General features: G+C 36.5%; 1 protein-coding gene across 1 annotated transcript in view; it reads right to left on the bottom strand.

The window, feature by feature from the left end:
• The window catches only part of NEGR1 (neuronal growth regulator 1), a 917,357-nt gene that overhangs the window by 196,505 nt on the left and 703,025 nt on the right, over positions 1-17,827 (bottom strand). The window contains exon 6 of the mRNA XM_080656273.1: positions 2,134-2,285. Coding sequence (XP_080512399.1) covers positions 2,134-2,285 — 152 coding nt within the window. The remainder of the gene's footprint in view (positions 1-2,133; positions 2,286-17,827) is intronic.

The following is a 17,827-nucleotide window of genomic DNA, read 5'->3' on the forward strand; positions in this document are numbered from 1 at the left end:
GTAGGATCTGGTCCATAGTAAGCTAACAATAAGTTCTGTGACATGATTTTATATATCTAGAGATTACAAATGCACATTCTACAGCTAAAACTCAGTTAATTAATTTATTCAATATCCTTTCAATCACTTACTCAATGTTGAATTCATTTATTCATTAAAGATTTGCTGATTGCCTATTAAATATTAGGCACTGTATTGATTATATGAAAGATAAAATATTAGCTATGACTCTGTCTTCTCAACAAACATAATATGGCAAAGAGATGAAAATACATAAAAATAATTACTGTACACAGGAATGCAATAAGATCTTTAGATGAAGTTGTCCAAGAAGAGTATTATATATGAATATTTCTTCAGACTTCAAGGGCTATGTTCATAATTATAGACAATGTTGATTGCATATTATGTCTTTAATAACAAGTAAAACAAATTGGTTTGTATTTCATAGCACCTCTTAAACAGGAAGCCAGTGGCAAAGAGAGAGTGAGATCATTGAAGTCCATCCCAAAGATACCACGTTTAGAAGCTTTTTGAGCAGAGCTTCACTTCCAGATGACTGTGTTATGGTCCCCAGAGTAAAATGAACACTTAAATAAGTGTCATTGTTTCTAATTTGTTGCATTCACGAATGCTTCAATTTTAAATATCAGAATGTGACTTAGAAATTTAAATAGCAAAAACTTAACATATTATTAAGTCTTAAATTTTCTTTACTTTGCCTTTCTAATTCAGTTATTCTTTCAGATTCTTGAATATTTAAGCCATTTAAAATATTAATAGCATACCAAAGAAATACCAATATTTACATTAATTTGGAATTCACAGTACTCTATAATATTTTCAGTGCTTTATATTATTCATAATTACACTAAAGAAAGCATCCTCATGGAAGGAACTCACGCAAGTATAAATGCCTATTGCATGACAAGCAATGCTTTTCTTTCAGAGTGGAGATAATAAAATATTAAGTAATATTAAGCTGGTAAAAGAAATGAGGTAATATTTGAAAAGTGTATATAGAACAAATAATTTTTGAATGACTGTTTTTTTATTAACAACAAACTGATATATATATATTATTTAACATCAGAGGTTTTTAAATCATGGTAATTCAAAGTTTACAAATCATAAAACTTCTTATTATAGTAAATTTTAAGTAGTAGGACTATTATACATCCCATCCTCATTTCTCCAAAATGGAAATGATCATGTCTGTGATTAACTAAACAATATTTGCATTTTTCAAAGACAGCTTAGGATCATAGGATGATATCATAAATATAGACATCAGGTTTCAGTAAAAATATAAGAGATAAGGATGATTCAGCTAACTATGGAACTGAAAATACAGTGAATTCTCTGTCATCTCCTTTCAACATTTTGAAAACATTTCATTTCCAAATCAGGAATATCTAATGGTTACAACATTTTGTTGTTGATTCAGCTACTAAAAAGCACTAAAATGAATTGCAGGAGGAAACATTATAATAGGTTGCAGACCCCTCAACTCATCCATGTGTTGGCTCTTGTGTTTTCATTTCTAGCCCTTAAGAACTAAGATATATACTTTATTATAAATACAGTATCTATTTTAGTAAAACCTTAAGTTGTATTCTAAAATACACTTTTGAGTAAAAATCTTCTCTTTATAGATAAAATATTTTGTATGTCATCATTTACTTACTATTTCATTGTGTTTATGGCATATGAAATTCTTACTATTTCAAGATGAGTATCTAAAGAACATCAACCAAGAGTAAAACCAAACCAAATTAATCCATGTTTCAAGATAATATAACACATTTTAAAAGACAAAACAAAAAAACAAAGAAAACCTCACCAAACTAAATCTCTTTAGTCAGAAGACATTTTTCAGTGGATCTTATTATAGATGCATTTTTTTTTCCCTTTTCTCATCTCTAAGACATTTTTCTAAGCACATGTAGACTTCTATAGAGATTATAAAATTCTCAAGCACCCATATTATTTTGGGGGCAAGTTACTCTGTGTAAGGAATGTGTCACATCAAGTTGAGTTCTAAAATGAACATACTCTATTATGTTTTATCTCTACTGATAGATAGAAGCCAAGAAGCCCATGGGGGCATTTTGGCAACACTGTGTTACTTACGGTTGAGAGGCAGGCTCGCATTGGTTGTGCCTAGCTTGTTGGCAGCCACACAAGTATAGTTCCCGAAGTGCTCCTGTGTCACATTGGTAACGGTGAGAATGGATCTTGTGCTAAAATTTTGAATGATAATTCCTTGTTGGCCATTGAAGAGCCTAGAAGACAAAATAAACTATAGGTAATAATGTATTATAAGTATCATTTCCATTTTTATTTTAGATGGGGTTGTAATGGCAACCCATAGACAGTTTTGACCACTGGCATTGGTATATAGCGTGATAATGTTGCAATTATATTTTCCTTTTATAAATAGATATTGGACAGGAGAGGCTGTATGGCAGCTGTAGACTGTTCTTATGGGATTATTTGCACTATTTAACAAACTGAGCTTAGATATGCATGACCTATTTATACATTGTTTTGTATTTTAGAACATTAAACATACCAAAACAATGGCATCTTATCTGTTAAAGTCAAGAAAGAGTAGAAGAAATTAAATATAAAGAGTCTATTAAAAGCACAAACTGATGGTTTCTAATTAAACTGGTTGGGATACGTCTAGACCAGGGGTGGGCAAACTTTTTGACTCGAGGGCCACAATGGGTTCTTAAACTGGACCGGAGGGCAGGAACAAAAGCATGGATGGAGTGTTTGTGTAAACTAATATAAATTCAAAGTAAAGGAGTGGAGGGGAGAGCAAGAGAACCGGATAGAACAGCCAGATCCGGCCCGCAGGCCATAGTTTGCCCAAGGCTGGCAGGTGATATTATTGAATAACTCCCATTAAAGTTAAACCTACAACTGAGATAAGGTGATTCCAGGGTCAACACCATTTTACTGCTGCCATGTACAATGAGACAGAAGTATAGTACTGAGGACAGTATTTAAAGTTGAGTCTCATCTCTGCCACATTTTAGGAAGATGCTTATAACAGTCCTTTATCGTTTCTGGGCCTTAATATAGATTCAGTTTTTCCAGATTCCACCTGGACTACCCATTAATCTCTCTCCAGACTACCAGCAGAGGCCCTCACTCTCACCCTGGCTGGTATAGCTTCATTGTTCTCACTGCTTGCTATGCCCAGACCTGTTTCACTCTTTTCCTGAATCTACACTCAATAGTCATCATCTTCTTTTATCTCTGCCATCGAGCCTTTCCTCCTCATTTAGGTCTGATCTAGTACCATCTCTCTTTCTCTGATGCACCTTAAATGAATCTCCTCTCTTTTACTCTGCCTGTTTCTTACCAAATTGTTGTGGCATTTATAAAGCAAAACCCACATTCTTGAATTATTTTCTCCAGCAATTTCTATGAACACAGGTCTTTTCAACCCAAATAAACTCAAATTCCTCACGCACAACCGTCTAGACATACTTTATATTTTAATCCTACATTGCACTTAATAGTGGTATCCTAAGTCCATAATAAATAGTTCAGAGTCAATGGAGTCTGGGTGATGTCCTGACACCACAGGGATTGGTAAGCTTCTTTCAGTGCCCCTTCAATAAATTCTCTCTCTCATTATGAATTCTGCTGTAATGAGGATGTCAATCAGATAATAACTTCTCCTTAACTAGCCCCTCTGTTTATTGTAAAAAAAGATGTGCTGATATGGGCTATGTAGGCACATGTTAGTTTTACCTTTTAATGTGTTCAAGTTTTAGCACTAAATATTTCTTTAATTTTAAAGATGTTAATAAATGGCATTCCCCTGAGAGTCTAGATTGAAATTCTTTACATTATGTTATGTGACTTGCATCTGAATTTAGGTAAAATACACTGCAGTTAAATGCAGATTAAAATAAGCAGTCATCCTTGATTACTCTGGAAATTACTTATAGTTCATGTACTAGCTGGATTTGGCTTATCTAAAACTCAAACTTTAATCAGATTAATAAAGCTTTGAGTTGAAAAAAATATTGAAAAACTTTAAATTGAGCAATAAACCTAATGGTCTCAAACTCTGACACAAGAAATTAGGGCATAACAGCCTGGCCGTTGTGGTTCAGGGGTTGAGCGTGGACCTAGGAACCCAGGGGTCACTGGTTTGATTCCCTGTCAGGGCACATGCCTGGGTTGCAGGCTCAATCCCCAGAAAGGGTTTTGCAGAAACATCAGCTGATCAATGTTTCTCTCTTGATGTTTCTATCTCTCTATCTCTCTTCCTCCCCCTCTCTCTAAAATAAATAAAAATATATTTTAAAAAATTAGGGCATAACATATTAAGACTATGGCAACTTTTACTCCTCTGTCTCATATTGTAAATCTATCAAAATGTATGCTAAATTCAGTGATATTGCATATTTTTCTGCATGACATTAATAACTTTGCCTTTAATGAATTAGTTTATGTCATATATTTTAAAAAAATCACAATTTCATTGTTTTTAAGAACATAAGCATTATAGCTCAAATCAATTTGTTCTTATTTATGCTATGGAATTATTTTCCAGAGAACTTAGCAACTCCCTAGACTACTAAACCCCATTGTGCTCCATCTATCAAACCAAGATTAATTTTGTTGCTAGATAATTGAGAAACAGTCAGTGTCTTCACTTGGCTAGGTTCTAGGGAGAAAATCTCAAGGGAATATTGAGATTCAATATTCCCTTGAGTTACTTCAAGGCACTGTGGGCTTATGTTCCTTATGGCTATCTTTCTAAGCTGGCTTGTAGTTCTCTGTCCTTTAATGCATCTGATGGCAAAGCCACAGATGTTGCTAAATCATGCATCATATCCATGTTCTGAATGTCCAGGCCCATTTTTGACTTCTGGCCAGCAGTGCACAACAGTGCTCCAACCCTTGCTGCTCACATCAGCCTGGCAGGTGATTATGGCCAATAAAAAAGAAAAGGATCTTCCCTGGGTTGTTTCTTCCCTCTTAGGCTCTACAGCAGCAGTTCTCAACCTGTGGGTCGCCTAAGACCATCGGAAAACACAGATATTTACATTACGATTCATTAACAGTACCAAAATTACAGTTATGAAGTAGCAATGAAAATAATTTTACAGTTGGGGGTCACCATAACATGAGGAACTGTATTAAAGGGTCGCACATTAGAAAGGTTGAGAACCACTGCTCTAGGGGAAGCCACCTCTCTGAGATTACTGGAGAATTCAAAGCTTCCTTTCTTTTGTAGTTGGGAGTTTCAGAAATGCTGCCTCCTCAAGCATCACTTCAGAACCTATCTTTGCCTGGTGGACGGCTGCGACAGCCTTGGCAAAGCTGACCTTGAGGGAGAGTGACTTCTGAGATGGAGTGGACTTCTTAAGAGTGCATCTCTGTGATTTTCTTGCAGGTATCGTGGGGGTAATAAAGAACTTTCTCAGCTATATCAATTCTGATAATAGTCATTAAAGTGCTACAAAGATGAGTTTTATGTTGTGATTAGGGACTAGGCTGGGCAACACATGTTCTTTGAAGATTTTTGAAGGCCCTTGAGAAGGTCAAAGTTGAAGATAAGAATCAGGTATATTAACAAGTGTTTACAATGGAGGGTATTTTAATCACAAGGGACACCCTGTTAAGATGAACACATCTATTCTTAGTTACTGGATATAAAAATTTGAGCCACACCAGGAAGTCTTATCAATATGGCTCTAATGTAATTTTACTCCTTTGTAAAAAACAAATAATAGAAGAGTTCTTTAATTGATGGTACTTATTTTTTTCTTTAGGAAACAGATTTGTTTTAATATGGTCTCATATAATTATATTTTTTATAAAGAGAATCATTCTTTTTTACCAGTAAAAACATATAATTTCCAAATTGAATTGTTATCATGTGTTAAAGAAAATGCTTGATCAGTTTAAAGCATGTACATATGAGCCTGTTCACAGATGATCCTGGCCCCATAGATTTTTTTATATCCATTTCAGACTTGTTTGAAACGAGACTTCCTTGCATCAGTGATGTGAAATCTGAAGTGGCAACTCAAGAAATTGTTTATAATATACCTTTCAATAAAACCAGAGAACTAAATTCAGAATATTGCCTTATTTGGAGATCTGTATCTCTTTTCTCTAAACACTTAATTCTTTCAAGTTCTAAAGGAACCATTTTTGTGGTGACTTAGATTATAGAATGAGACATTTTTTTTCTGATAGTCCTCCTCCCCCCAAAAGAGAGAGAAACTAATTTTGCTGGGCTAGGGGTTAAATATGGCATTCCTTCCCTTTAGCAATAGATTTGCAGCATATGGTGCTTTCTTAGAAACGTGTGGCCATTTTTATTTTTTCCCATTTTTCCAATTCAGTGGACTTCATGGCTATAAGATTCTTCTATTACTATGATCTCCTACCCTCAGTCACCAATAGGAGTTTGTTCCATACCACTATAACCTGAATGTTTGTGTCCTCCAAAATTCATATGCTGAAATCCTAATCCCTAAAGGTGATGGTATTAGTAGGTGGGGTCTTTGAGAGTTGCTTAAAAGTCACAAAGGGATTAGTTTTATAAGAGGCTTCAGAGGGATTCCCCAGCCCCTTCTGCAATGTAAAGATACAACGGGAAGTTTGCGACCCAGAAGAGGACCGTCACCGATATGCTGACACCTTAATCGCAGACTTCCAGCTTCCAGAACTGTGAGATAATTTTCTGCTGTTTCTATTTCAGTCTGTGCTATTTTGTTATAGCAGCACAAATGGACTAAAACATATACTGAGGACCATTGCCCTTATTCTTATACCTCTGCCTTGTGCTAATGCCTCAAATCTGTGAACTGCAGAATATTAGCTTTGCCAGAAGATGCTGCCAACTTATCAGTGACACAGCTTGACCAACTAACTAGTCCTGAATTAGGACAACCTCTTACATTTTCACTATAGGCCTGGTGCATGAAATTCGTGCATGGGTAGGGTCCCTAGGCCTGGCCGGTGTGATCAGGGCCAATTGGGTCCTTCCTGCTGCGGGCTGGGGCCTTCCTTTGTTCCGTACCACCCCCTGGTGGTCAGTGCATGTCATAGTGAGTGATCAAACTCCCAGTCTCCTGGTCAAACTCCCAAGGGGACACTTTGCATATTAGCCTTTTACTAGTATGTATGTATATAGAAGTGTCAGGGAAGTATGGTAATAACTAGAAATACTTATATTTCTGACTCATAAAATGTTCAAAAACTTTACAATCATCACTTTCTCTCAGTCCATAGCTATCAAGGGAGCACACAGCAACACCAGAGCAAACTTGACCACATAGCCATTGGCACTGATTGCTAAGATTGTGAAAATAAATGGACCAACTTACACCAGACCTCATCCATTTTATTTTTATAAATTCAGCCTCACTACACATTTTGAGGCTTTTATTTATTATCTGCCTTTCCATGTCAGCACTAACAATAAATATTTCTAGAGATCTAACTTTCAGCTGCAAATAGTCACAGAAGAGCTCCATTGCTAATATAAGAAACATATATGAGAATATCAGATGACAATATTTATAATATTAAAATAACTTGAAATAGGAGTGGTAGAGATGTTCGCAAATAATGGTATAACTTTCATAAGACTTTATTTATAAAGGAGTAAGATAATAATATATTACATTATATAACTGAATAAGATCAATTCTTATTAATTGATCTTTGGGTATTAGCATAGCATAGATGAAAGACAGTTCTTAAATCATACAAGTCATTTTTTTACAGAAAGAAATGTAACTTCCACCAATGGAGTATATATGGCACTCAAGAGGTGGTATGAGCTAAAGATATAATTCAAACAAGGAGATTTAGAAAAAGTCATGGGTAATGGTGAGGCAGGTTAGTAAAAAAGAAAAAAAAAAGGAAAATTCCCTGGCAAGTGGAATGCCAGAACAGCTGAGCAATTAATAGCCAGCTGATAAATCACAAAACTCTATTATCCTACTCTCTAACCAAAGACATCTAAGAGCAGGTAGTTTAAATCACCTTAGTCAGGGTGGTAGATAATTAAAAATCAACAACACAGTTATAGCCAGATTAATCCAAGATAGAGATGAAACTAACCAATGTGCTCATTTTAATACATCAGCATACTAAACGACATGCCCAGAAATCTAATGAATATTCTGTTGATACCCTCCCCTGGGATCTCCCCTAAAATTCCCACCTATAGAAAATAGATAAAACCCTCAGGACAAAGGACCCCAGCAAGTGCTCTTTGACCATGTCCTTGCTCCCCTTTCGTCAGGCATGTAATTTGCTTCTTCTATCCTAAGCTCTGAGGGTCTGCATGAGACTTTTACTTTTTTTTTACTAACCTGCCTCACCATTACCCATGACTTTTTCTAAATCTCCTTGTTTGAATTATATCTTTAGCTCATACCACCTCTTGAGTACCTCTTGAGTGCCATATATACTCCATTGGTGGAAGTTACAGAGGAGCAGTGGGCAGTGGCAGCTTCTCCTAAGCTTACCCCCTGATCTTGTCTCCAGGGGCCCTTCCTTTGCCACAGAGTCCCAAGCTGTAATAAACTTACTCTTACTTTCACCTGGATTCATGTCCTGAATTTTTCCTGTAGGAATAGACAACCTGGAGGTCGATTGTGCAGGTGCAGGGCCAGCCCGCAGCACTGAAGCAGTCCAGTGATAGTGGTAGGACTCTGATATGGTCTTAATGGAAATGAAGTGTGATTTGGTCACCAAATTGAGTACCTCCTGTCCTTGAGACACTGGTTTAGAAACCAAGGGGAGGAAGAGATGTGACATGGTTATTATCTAAGGGACCTTAGATCCACATGAAAATCTGAAGATGAGATTGGGATGGCATATAGATCCTTGCACAATACACTTCATAATGCCCCTCTCAATGACAGAATTCTCGCTTACATATATTTTGGCTCTAAATCATGGTTGTATTTCTAGTCTTCTCATTGTGAGTATGAATGCTTTTTATTTGTGGAACATGTTAGCTGTTCTTAACACATTTATGACTGAAGTAATCTAACAAAGATTTTTAGAATTGCACAAAAAAAAAAGGTTGATGTTAAAAGTATGGGAAGTTGACATTCAGAAAACATTTAAGTATTTTCAAATGTATGTCAACTATTCTTCATATCAAGCCTAGAAGGTAAGTATTATTAGACCATTTTACAGATGAAATATAAGAAGTTTAGAAAGTTTAAGTTAATTCATCTTGTACCAACTGATAAGCGACAAAACCAAAATTCAGATCCAGATTTTCTTACTACTATTGGTATTCTCCCCAAGTAGCTATTGGTATTCAAATTACTAAGTAAGAACAAGAATATTGCTTTTATGTTTGGAGAAGTCAGAAATCATCATCTTGGTTCAAGGAAATCAACTCAAACCAGCAAATAAAACAAATGGAGCTAAAATCAAGTGTTATGTTGCATCTGAAATATACAAATACCAAGTTCAATCCATGGGGTGAATCTAATGGGGTAGAAAGTCAAAGAGAAATGTAGGTTCAATTTAGGGACCTATTTGGAGGTTTCCTTGGACCCTTAACTATTATTTTGGGGCTAGTTATGTGCATCAGTGCAGCCTCTTAGAGAGGCTGTCTTCAGCCTCCAAAAGAGTCTGCCTCTCCAGGCTACTCTGAGAAACAAGAAATGAGCTGCTCCAAACCTGAATAGGATTGCTTGCTGCCAGACAGCTCAGGGCATTTTAATCTACATGTTATTGCCTCCTGTTGGCCAAACACCTGAACAGCTGTAGGCTATTCCCCAATCTGACAATGCTTCTGTAAACCCTACCCTTTGAAACCTTACCCTTTGAAGTATATGTCTCCACCTTGCCATAGGACAAATTGTGTTAATAAAAAGCACTGGGTCCTGAGTCAAGGGGTAGTCTTTAGCTCCTTTAGCTGAAGCTCCTCTGATCCCCAATGCCTTTCTTTTTTTTTCAAATTTTTATTAAGGTATTATATGTGTACATATCTTACCATTGCCCCCCACCCCCACCCCACTCCCATACATGCCCTCACCCCCCAATGTTTTGCATCCGTTGGTTACTCTTATATACATGCATATAAGTCCTTCAGTTGATCTCTTATTTCCCCCACCTCTCCCTAACCTTACCACTGTAATTTGACAGTTTGTTTGATGCTTTACTGCCTCTGTAACTATCTTTTTGTTCATCAGTTTATAATGTTTTTCATTATCCCCAAATGAGTGGGATCATGTGGTATTTTTCTTTCATTGACTGGCTTATTTCACTTAGCATAATGTTCTCTAATTCCATCCAAGTGCCTACAAATGGTAGTAATTCCTTCTTTTTTACGGCAGCATAGTATTCCATTGTGTAGATGTACCATAGTTTTCTGATCCAGTCATCTGCTGATGGGCACCTAGGCTGTTTCCAAATCTTAGCTATTGTAAATTGTGCTGCTATGAACATAGGGGTGCATATATCCTTTCTGATTGGTGTTTCTGGTTTCTTAGGATATATTCCTAGGAGTGGGATTACTGGGTCAAATGGGAGTTCAATTTTCAGTTTTTTGAGGAAACTCCATACTGTTCTCCACAGTGGCTGCACCAGTCTGCATTCCCACCAGCAGTGCACGAGGGTTCCTTTTTCTCCGCATCCTCGCCAACACTTGTCGTTTGTTGATTTGTTGATGATAGCCATTCTGACAGGTGTGAGATGGTATCGCATTGTTGTTTTGATTTGCATCTCTCGGATAATTAGTGACTTTGAGCATGTTTTCATGTGTCTCTTGGCCTTCCTTCTGTCTTCTTTCGAAAAGCTTCTATTTAGGTCCGTTGCCCATTTTTTTATTGGATCATTTATCTTCCTTTTATTAAGTTGTATAAGCTGCCTGTAGATGTTGGAAATTAAACCTTTATCAGTGATACCATTTGCAAATATGTTCTCCCATACAGTGGGGTTTCTTGTTGTTTTGTTGATGGTTTCTTTTGCTGTGCAAAAGCTTTTTATTTTGATGTAGTCCCATTTGTTTATTTTCTGTTTGGCTTCCATTGCCCTAGGGGCAGTATCACTGAAAAAGTTCTTTTGGCAAATGTCTGAGATTTTGCTGCCTGTGGATTCCTCTAGTATTTTTATGGTTTCCCGTCTTATATTTAAGTCCTGTACCCATTTTGAGTTTATTTTTGTGTATGGTGTAAGTTGGTGATCTAGTTTCATTTTTTTGCATGTATCTGCTGTTCCAACAGGTAAACTACATTTGTGGCTCAGCCCTTGTTGAGCTCCCCAAGCTTCACCAACCTTTTGATGAAACTTTTGTAATTATGACATGTTGGAATTGGTTCCTGACAATCATTAATAATTTTTATATTGATTACAAGTTGAAATGATAATATTTGGGATATATTTGGTTTACATAGACCAGGGTGGGCAAACTTTTTGACTCGAGGGCCACAATGGGTTCTTAAACTGGACCGGAGGGCCAGAACAAAAGCATGGATGGAGTGTTTGTGTGAACTAATATAAATCCAAAGTAAACATTATTACATAAAAAAAAAAAAAAAAAAAAAAAAAAAAAGAAATGAGCTGCTGCCTTCCTCTCTTCTCAAACTATATCCCCCAACACACAAACCTTCAGTATCAATTAATGTTTGTTTTCTCCCCCTAGATTCACTAAATATTTGGGTGATAATCTCACCGTATAGTATACATGCAACATGTAATTAGAATGGCAGAAAAATACAACTTAGACAAGTAGCAAGAATGCAATATTTTTAAGTAATTCCAAAATTGTTTCTAAAGTTCAAGTGCTAGTGATGCTACAGAGTTATTGTCAAGTCATCATTGTAGGGAGCGGTTATAGGGTTAAGCCTCAGACTGATCTGCTGGCAAAGCCACAAACAAGTCCCAGCTTAGAGGGCACAGCCCTCTTAGCATAATTAAGCTTGATCTTGTGGCTGCTCCCTAGATCTTTCCTGAGTAGCTAATGGGCTGTGGGAGGTGCAGCAAATGCTGCCACAACAAGTGAAACTTACAAGAACATTGTAAATTACCTTGTTTACCTCTGACTATAAAATAAAGCATCAGTTTGCAGTCTGGATCTGTTCTGTGGTCTCAGTCATGCACAGATCCACCTAGACCCAACTTATTCTCTTTGTCTGTCTTTTCTTCATCCTTTGCCGGCTCTCCCTCAGGCTCGCCAAACCCTTGACGGTGCTGGTGTGGCACACATCATCATATCAAATACTTCTCTTGGTGATACCACTTCAGTTGTAAGTTTTATATATTAATATTATTTTTGATTGCTGTCAATATTCCCCTAGAATGCAACTCTACTAGGGCAATATTCCTGGTTGGTGTTGCTATTCACTGTATTCCAAGTATGCAGCATAGTGCCAGGTATTTAGTAGGTACACAGTGAGTAATTGTTATATGCTTCACTGAATACATTGTTTTCACATTTTAATAAATTTTAGTTTTTTCACCTGTGAAATTGGAAAAAAATAAAGGCAATCTCAAAGTGTTGATATAAGAGTGGTTTTTAAATATATAAATTGTAATATCTATGCACATATATATATCAAATGAAATAGGCACTAGATATATGATAGGTGTTATTATTGTTTAATGATAGGGTCTGTTTCTTAGACAGAACAGATACATTTCCTCTCAGATGGCAGCAAAATATTAAATATTGAGCACACAGGAAATTATTTTTAAAGAAAAGATGTAGGAGGGTAACTAAAAGGATCATGGCATCATGATTTTAAGACGTGCCACTCTCTATCAGCTACATGAGCATTATCAACCTCATCTAGGCTTTTCACAGATGTGCAGGGTAGATTTTTAAAAAAGTTAAAAGGAGGAGTAAGAAACTAGAGAGAAATTAAAATTTTCGTGAACATGCTGCTATAGCAACCTATTGGTTTATCATGTTGCTTGGTACTCAAGGCTCAAAAACAATATGCTATCAGTTATTCCTAGAAACAGACTGAAGAATATCATGCATCACTGTCTTAGCCCCAAGGGTTATCTATCTTTAGTTGCACATTTGAATATATTAATGCTATTATATTAGGACACTTTAATGATTTAGACTTTATTAGGCTATTTAAAATGTCTTATTTACTTTATCAATTTTAATGAAATTAATTATTTTAGATTAGAGACCTTTGAGCTGCTTTACTTGTGACAGTTTGGGGAAGATATTGCCTTTTAACCCTACATCGAATATACAAAGTCTACAGTGCAGGTGTCAATCCTCTCCTGACTGCAGTGAATCTTGTATCCCTGACAACCTGGCCTCTGACTAGATCTCTCCCCTTTGCTTGAACTGCTTTGCTAACATCAATGTGTCCATGATTTTAATGTCAAATTTCATCCTATAATATACTAACACAAGCATTTTGCAGAGACCACATTCACAAAATAAAAATCCTCGAAGTCGGACTTGAGCAATAGAAACCATCTTTCTTTCTGTAACCATATATTAGGTTTACAGCATCACACAATCTATGGTGACAGGATGCATTTGTACTAATATCCTCTTACCAGTTTGAAAGTGTATTAAAATAAGAATGGCTATACTTTACTGTTATTACAAGGCTACACAACTCATTATTACAACATAGTGTTTTCGAATACACTATGTTAGAGGCAGTGAACAATGGTGAATAAGGCAGAATCCTCACTCTTAGGTAGATTATAGTGTAGAAGGAGTGATGGACAAGTAAAAAAAAAGGTGTATATGGTTTAATAAGTGCTTTATAGAGATAAGTTCATGGGAGTACTCCTGGAGAGCTTCCTCCAATAGTGAAAAAGGCTCAGGGTAGTTTTCCTGGAGAAGGTGACATCTCAATTGAGACTTAAGGACTAGTGGGATAAAGCAAGCCAAAGGTAACCAGGCAAGAGTGTACACGTGGAAGATATTATAAGGGGTCGACATATGAAAAGGCCTGAAAGACAAAGACCATGCCACAGTTTGGGAAATAAAATATTTCAGATGGCTATCATCCCTATTGTGAGAGGATAGGAAGGCAAGATGCATAGCCAGAGAGGTAAACAGGGAATAAAACATGAAGGTCTATCATACCATACTACGGTGTTAGGGACCTTATTCTAGGGACAATGAAGAACAACGAAAAGGATTCAAGTAGAAGTTCAGACATTTATTTAAAAATTTAACTATAAATTTAAGGACACGAACACATTCCAGGGGGATGTGAGGCTGTGTATGCAGTATTGTATAGATCAAGAGCAGAATGGACTTCTTGGACACCTTGGACAATTTGGACTCACTGTCTGCCATGACAATTATGTCAAGTGCTATGTCAAGACTGAGGTTAATGGGATGTAATGGGAACACCTTTAAGATGGGTCGTGAATGCCCCAAACCACAAGTCTGGATGCCGCGATAAGGACTCCATCTGCACACCAATATGAGTGGAACTTCCACCCCTGGTGAACTATAAAATCTCAGAGCTCCATCCACCCAATGCTCCAGCTTGGCTGTACCATGGATCATACTCGGAGTCCTGCCAGACTTTCACTCCAGGGGATATGTGCCACCACTGTAGACACCTGGCTTAAGAGAGACAACTGCCTGTCCACCTTTGAGGGTGGCCAATGAAGGGACTCTGTGCCAGACGCTTGCTGCTTACTTCTATCAGCTAAGCTCCCTTTCTCTGTGTCACATGCATGTGACTCTATTGGCCTATTGGAGCTTCTATCCTAATAAACTTGGCATTATGGAAAGATACAAACATGTGTGTGTGAGAGATCTTTCAGGGATGCTCCCTTACTCAGGAGAAATATTAACATCTTGGTATCAGTGTGTCCCAAACCAAACTCAGCCCGATCCCACCCAAATCACTTTTCCTGTGTTCCCAGCCTCAGATAATGGCTTCACCATTCACCTTGTTATTGAGATAGAAAACTTGGGATAGCTTCAGATTGTCATTTTGTTGTATCTAATCAGTCACTGAAATATACAAATACCACCTTTCCTCTCTTGCTGTTTTTTATTTCCAACTGCACAACAAATACCCTAGCTTCAATCAATTACGTATTTTTCCCTTCTATTTCTCCCAATTGCTCCAAGAAACATTTGTGAGACAGGGAGTGGGTCATTTTACTACCTGTGAAAAGCTCTTCAATGCCTTCCCAATGCCTATGGAATAAAAGTCGAATGTCTTATCATGATATTTAAGACCTTCCAATTCTTGCCCTGAGTGACTTTCTAACCTTACCTCTTATTACACCTGATTTCACATCCTGCACCACAAGCACACAAAAAACTCTTCACATCATGGTGTGTGACATTGCCACAGTTGTTTTCTTGCCTGTGATTATTTTTGATCCCTTGCAATGTATGTAAAGGCTGTTCACCCTTCAGTGTCCAGCACAGAAGTTACCTTTCCCTAAAGCATGTGTTACTGTTCTGACTTGAGTTGAATGGACTCTTGCTATGCACTTTTACCAGACTCAATTTAGAGTTCCCTTAGATTTTCTGACTTAGTACCTAATTCACTGTGATGAATTTTATGACAAATTATAGACTGTAAGTCATTGGACGCAAGCTGGAGATGGTCCACTTTCAGTGTTGTTTGAGACCCAAGTTTTAAATATAAAGACGTGTATTTATGTCTTGCATTGACACGTGCCCTCCAGTTCTCAGTAGTTGAAATGCTCCCACTTGTTTCACATATTTTTCCTTTATCTTCCTGACCTCAGATGATAAAGTCATCACATAGGTGATGGAGTTGTGCTTATAAGAGTTTGGTTATTGAAAGAAGTGAAATATCAACAGAATGGAATTAATAAAATAACAAATAAACACAGTAAAATAATAGAGATACAGCATTATAAATTCAAGTTCCAATACAGGAATTTATTTCCTTTAAACATATTCAAATTACCTCACAGATAGTGCCCAATACATGTTGTTGAATGAAGTAAAATCTGAGTTTAGCAAGGAAAATCATTTTTTTTCTTTTTTTAATTAAGGGATGATGAAACACATATTGGCACAATTTCACAACTTGGTTTTGCGACTAGAGGTCCACTGAAAGTCAAGCAGCTATTACAGAAGATGAGGGTTTTTTTGTTTTGTTTTTAATATATTTTTATTGATTTCACAGAGGAAGGGAGAGGAAGAGAGAGAGAGAAACATAAATAATGAGAAAGAATCATTGATTGGATGCCTCCCACATGTCCCCCACTGGGGTTTGAGCCTGCAACCCGGGCATGCGCCCTGACTGGGAATCGAACTGTGACCTTCTTGTTCATTGGTCAATACTCAAACACTGAGCCACACTGGCTGGGCAAGGAAAATCATTTTAACATGGGTTCATAATGAAGTTATTTCTGGTACCATTCTAAATCTAAACATGTGACTGCTCACTCTTGAGAGATGAAAGAATGAGAGAAAGAGAGAGGGGAAGAGGTGTATTTATAGTCTCTTTTGAGTAATCAAGGTTGTAGTGTGAAATCTAGATGAGGGATATTCTGGCACAAGAGTCAGGAAATTAGGAGTTGGTCTTGTTTTCTGCTGTTTTAAAAATCATTTTATTGAGTGTACAAAGCTGTATATATTTATACAGGGTTTGGCAAAAGTAGGTTTACAATTTTTCATATGGAAATAATATAATAATTAATAAATAATAATACAAGAATAAACTGTGTTTCACGTAGTCAAAACTGTAAACCTACTTTTGCCCCACCCTGTATTGTACAGGTAATGTATACAAACCTGCATATATATTGAGGATATGTACACCTGTGAATCACCACCAAAGCCATAAACATATTCATCATCTTCTAAGTTTCTTTGAAATTAGATTTTACTCCTTATCCAGCACTTTCCTTCAACAAGTCATTTAACCTTTATGAGATACAATTGCCCCTCAGGTGTAATTTAGTTAAAATGGTGCAAGGAATGGGTAAGATTACTAGTATATATGTGTAGTAAGATTGCAAAGTCAGCATGTAGGGTAAAGGCTGCATGTCATTAAAATTGCCCTTGAAAATTCCTTAAACTTCCTCACTTTAAACTACCATACTTTTAAACGAATCTCAAAAAGAGAGGGCAAGTACCCCAAGGTTGGTACAAAGTAACCTTTTGGAGTGTGGGAAGAAAACAACAGAAAGTCCATCTAAGAATGTCCATTGGCATCTCATCTTTGAAATATTATCTGTTGTACTTCATTTAATGTATGCAATATACCAGTTCAGAAATTTATGTGCATAATTTGTAAGTAAGTATGTATATATTGGTAGTTTTTGTTAAGGTTTAAATTATACTCATCAGGATATAGGTTCCAAAAGTGTTCTTGTGCAGACTATTGTTTGTATATCACTATCCATGGTTGAGCTCCAGATGAAGAAGTAGTTTTAGAACTATGATATATTAAATACATATCTTCAACATGAGACTATAGTTTAGATTAGAGAGATACACTGTCAGAGACATATGGCAATGAAGACCGATTGAAGGAACAGCAAAGTATATCCCATTGTATGTCTTTCTGAAACTCATAGATAGAACAGTGTACAAGTCTGCATATTTGAATAGTTATTGTTATATGTTTATGTCGTTCTTTTTTCTATCTCTATCATGCAACACTCCAAGTTTGAAGAGTTGACTCTATGTAAATGAAATGTAAAAATATGCACATTTTGCAAACTACCATATATAAAAATGATTTGAATATCACAATGTATTATACAAATGTAATGTATTCCTACCTTTGACATAAATTATATGAAAAACAGCAAAGAAAGGGGATAATTGAAGATACAAAGAACTATTTTAACTCATTTTCTGCTTTCC

This window comes from Plecotus auritus, assembly GCF_963455305.1.
Source record: "Plecotus auritus genome assembly, chromosome: 2".
Taxonomy (NCBI): Eukaryota; Metazoa; Chordata; class Mammalia; order Chiroptera; family Vespertilionidae; genus Plecotus; species Plecotus auritus.